Genomic DNA, 4,370 nt, shown 5'->3' on the forward strand with positions numbered 1-4,370 from the left:
AACCCCCCCCCCCCCCTTCCATCACAGGTAACTGAGCTACTTATCTGCTTATTTGGCATTTAGCTAATATTCTAGCTGGCTTTCAGCTTCAGCGTTTTTAGCTATCAATTTCAGCATCTTCAGCGGCCAAATTCAGCTTACAGCATTCACACTAACATTATCACAGGTAATACTGAATATCTAGTTCATAATTATGTTAAAAAGTTACATTTTAAAGTTTTAAAAATGTAGTTTTAGAGCATTCAACAAATATTGATCCTGTTCGTCCCGCGACCTACAGTGTTTTTGATTTTGGCCCCTTGTGCGACTGAGTTTGACACCCCTGAGCTAGGGTCTTTCATCATGACAACACCCTTAACACACTGCACAAGTAACGATAAGGATTTGTTTGGTAAGAAGCATTTCAAAGTCCTGGAGTTGCCAATACAGTCTCCAGATCTCAACCGCATTGAAAATCTTTGGAGGGAGTTTAAAGTCGGTGTTGCCCAGCAACAGTCCAGAAACATCACTGCTCTAGAGGAGATCTTCATGGAGGAATGGACCAAACATGATGATGAACTTAAGTTACTTATATTCCACCATAATTTACAAATAAATTCTTTAAAAACCACACTATGTGATTTTCTGGATTTTTTCCCCCATTTTGTCTCTCATAGTTGAGGTTAGTTCATAATTGCTGTCTTTTTATGAATACTTAAGCTGAATAAAAAAAACACTAACCATCAGAAATCTGACTTTGAAAACACCTGTAACAATGGAGGGTTTTATTTTTGGTTTGATTTTTTGTTTAAGAACAGAACAGTGTAGGCTAATAATATTAAACACTACTCCGCAGGTCATTAACTGCTGTACTGAGTTACCGGTCTGCACAATCCTTAATTTGTTACAGCTTGGCAGGTTTGAAGCCTCTTGAGACCAAACTAAATACATTTTTCACAGGTCAGAATCTTATAAAGTGGATTCGAGTCAGAATATGCCCACTGAGTAGTTCTTCAAACTGACTCATGTAACAGGCATTAGGGAACAATGCTGGTTGTGTTTAACGCCTTTTTCGCCATCGTGTTGGTTTGTGGAATTGAGGCAGCTCAAATATCTTCAATAGAGACTATGTGATGGGAAGAAGACGCCCCTTTTTAGGCCTGTGTTGACAGTTTCTTGGTAAAAACAGAAGCAAGTTTTGATCAAATGAGTCATTCCTCCAGAAACTGCACGTTTAAATAAAGCTCAGAGGAAGACATGACATCTCTTGTGTGACTCTTTCACTCTAGGGACGTTCTGTTCTCTCAGTCAATTCTCTCGTCTGTTACTCAAGCCTTCAACTCATCGACAAGGAATGTGCAGCACTAACCCTAAGCACACAAAGAAACTCAATATGTTAGCAGCGAAGGAAAATATAAGTCTCCAAAATGCCAGAAAGCTGAAAGAACAAAAGTCTTTTCTGAAAACCACTCAGGCAGAAAACGTGGATCCAGATCCTCCACACAGAAGGGGGCAGCACTGAGCAGATTCTTATTGGCTCTGACTGCTGGGTAACCGGCTGAGGCAGCAAAGAGTTTTTGGGGTGGTTGGTTGTCCAGAATGAGCAGACCTCCTCTTTCTGGGGTATTAAAAGCTGAAACTATGTTCTAGAGAACGACACAGATTTTTTAATTTGGGCTAAAATCTGTATTATTAATTTTAATTTATACACCCAAAATCCTTTCAAAAGAGCTGCTGTTATCTACACATTCATCCCTGCCTGCATCTTCAGCCTGTTTGTAATTATATTCTCTCTGTCTGTTTCAGGTGCATGTTATCATGGAGCCACAGAGCAACCACCAGACCACTAAGAACCATGGTCACCTGTGCGAGCCACTCACGCCGGAGGATCAGGTGGAACATGTAATGTGACCTTAAATAATACAGTAACTCAGGACAGAGTTTTTCTGTGTTTTGAGTTAAAGTGTGTCAAAAAGAATAAATACTGCATTCAAATTTGAGACTTTTTTTTAATACATTCATCCTTGAATACCTTCAACTTTTACTGTGTTTACTTTTACCAACATCACTACCAAATCTGAGTCCCTGGCTGGTCGAAGTTCAACTGGTTCAACTTCTAGAATGCATTCGATGGCCGCGCATTCAGTTCAAAGAGACCAAAAACAGTCATTTAAACTTGCATAGTGACGCTTGAACGCAATAGTTGTTAATGTGGACGGCCGGAACGCACAAATATGTGCGTTTACGAAGATTTTTTACTGAAAGTGGTGACTTGAACATTGCCGAGCCAGATGTGTATGGAGGGATTTTTGTGCCACCAAGCAAGCAAAAGTCACAGTTTTGAGATCAAAATTCTAAGTTGCTAACAAAATGTCAAGTGTTGCAAATAAAATGTTTGATATTTGCATTGAAAAACTTTTTTTTTTTTTGCTTTGCAAACTTTTATTTTTGCATTTACAAACTTTTATTTTCTTTAAAAAAAAAATTGCGAACAAACTTTTTCAGATGCGTAGTGCCTCATCTCGCTTTCACTCTATCTTTGGCTTTGCGTTCATCTCTCAGCTTTACGTTTGTGCCACCTCAAACACCCTGATGATTGGTCTAGATTCTATCCACAGGTGTCTCTACCTCGCATTGCTGTGCTGGGGGACCGAAGTGGACTTTGGACGTTGTATCGGTGCTGTTTGGTCGGAATTCTACAGTCTTCAACCGTTCTGGCCCGATTCTCTTTGAGCAGAAATCCGAAGGAGCAACAAAGCTCAAATATACAACAGGGTTCTGGATTTATTCATGCTAGTGTAGCGACCAGCGTGTTTAAAATGTCTGCAGCGGAAAAGAACGTCTCAGCTTCATCTCCCAAACGTACGCTGAGTTGAACCCAAAGCCAAAGATAGGGTGAAAGCGAGACGAGGCACTACGCATCTGAAAACATTTGTTCGTAAAAAAAACATAAATAAGAAAAAAAGTTTACAAATGCAAAAATATTTGTACAAGCAAAAATAAAAGTTTGCTAAGAAAAAAAAAAAAAAAAAATTCAAAGCAAATATTAAATATTTTATTAGGAACATTTTACATTTTGTTTGCAACTTAGAACATTTTGATCTCAAAACTTGGACTTTTGCCTGCAATATGGTGGCATAAAAATCACTCCATAGGTTTGAACCTAGTGTGGATGAAAACTTGTTAGATCCGATGGAAGAAAGAAATGTTTGTCAAGCTGTTTCAAGAGTTTTTATTTAACAGATTCGAAAAAAGATACACGCTTAGTAAGTATGTTTGCAGGTCTCTCTCCCTGTGAGGAAGGACGATCGCACGTTTTATACGGTCACACAAACTTTAATCAGGAACTTAAGATAGGGACATCTGCGCCATATCTAATGTCGACAGGATGTTCTAATGAAACCAAGATGTTCTACACACCGCGATCAGGACGTTCTATAAACAAACAAATCCTGTGGCTCAAAGGTTAGACTCCTTAAATGTCAAGACGTTAGAATGCAGTGAAACAAAATAAAATAAAAAACAAAGGATGAAATGTGTAATTTCCATCACACTAGTTTAAGAACATTTTGTTTTTTCCTGCACAGAAAAATCCGACGAGCTGCGAGTTCCGCTGCACCATGGCAAATTTCCGCATCGAGAGGAAGATCGGTCGCGGTCAGTTCAGTGAAGTCTACAGAGCCGTGCGCCTGCTGGACAGACAGTCTGTTGCCCTGAAAAAAGTCCAGGTAGTTTCTGTTCAGCATGAAATGGAACAACACAAATGATTTGAACCTCAAGTGAAGCAGAAAAATGTGAAATGAACCTTATTCCTTAAAGGTGATGAAGCATTCATTTGATGTTTGTTTACTGTTTCTACAGAATAGACATTTTCTTTGGAACAATTTTACATTTTCAAAGTATATCTTTTATATATTTGTAAATGTGTTTCCCATTTCAGATCTTTGAGATGATGGATGCAAAGGCTCGCCAGGACTGCATCAAAGAGATCGATCTTCTAAAGGTAAATAGGCTTTTTACATAACCTTGTAAAAAATATATATATATATTTTTCAATCCCTTTGGTAAACAGTGGATCATGTCCCCCCTCGAATTTAGACAGATTTGACTGCAGAAGTGGAAAAAATTACTTAATTTAATGTACAATTGTAATGTTAAAAAGAACTCAATTACAAGTAGAAGTACTACCTCTGGAGAAATCTATGGCATTTCCTCTTTTTTGGTACTTCCTGTCTGAAACATGAGGTGGGAGAGGTCACTAAGTCCAGTTCTCTTGTACAGTCAATGATCAGAATGGAGTGGACCATGGAGCTTGTGGCCCGCCCACTGTAGCAGCTACATCACAGCTACAAACGTTTTCCAACAGCATTTTTTCATCTGCTCCAAATTCA

The 4,370-nt window shown here is 38.7% G+C and overlaps 1 protein-coding gene across 3 annotated transcripts in view; it reads left to right on the plus strand.

Annotated features, from left to right (window-relative positions):
* Positions 1-4,370, plus strand: part of nek6 (NIMA-related kinase 6) — a 21,773-nt gene that overhangs the window by 10,564 nt on the left and 6,839 nt on the right. For 2 of the 3 annotated variants that reach the window (XM_024257802.2, XM_024257801.2), the window contains 3 exons: positions 1,786-1,881; positions 3,567-3,707; positions 3,920-3,982. In XM_024257802.2, coding sequence (XP_024113570.1) covers positions 1,798-1,881; positions 3,567-3,707; positions 3,920-3,982 — 288 coding nt within the window. In that variant the 5' untranslated portion in view covers positions 1,786-1,797. The remainder of the gene's footprint in view (positions 1-1,785; positions 1,882-3,566; positions 3,708-3,919; positions 3,983-4,370) is intronic. The other variant, XM_024257803.2, reaches the window with a different exon arrangement.

The sequence above is a fragment of the Oryzias melastigma genome, linkage group LG12, assembly GCF_002922805.2.
Source record: "Oryzias melastigma strain HK-1 linkage group LG12, ASM292280v2, whole genome shotgun sequence".
Classification (NCBI taxonomy): domain Eukaryota; kingdom Metazoa; phylum Chordata; class Actinopteri; order Beloniformes; family Adrianichthyidae; genus Oryzias; species Oryzias melastigma.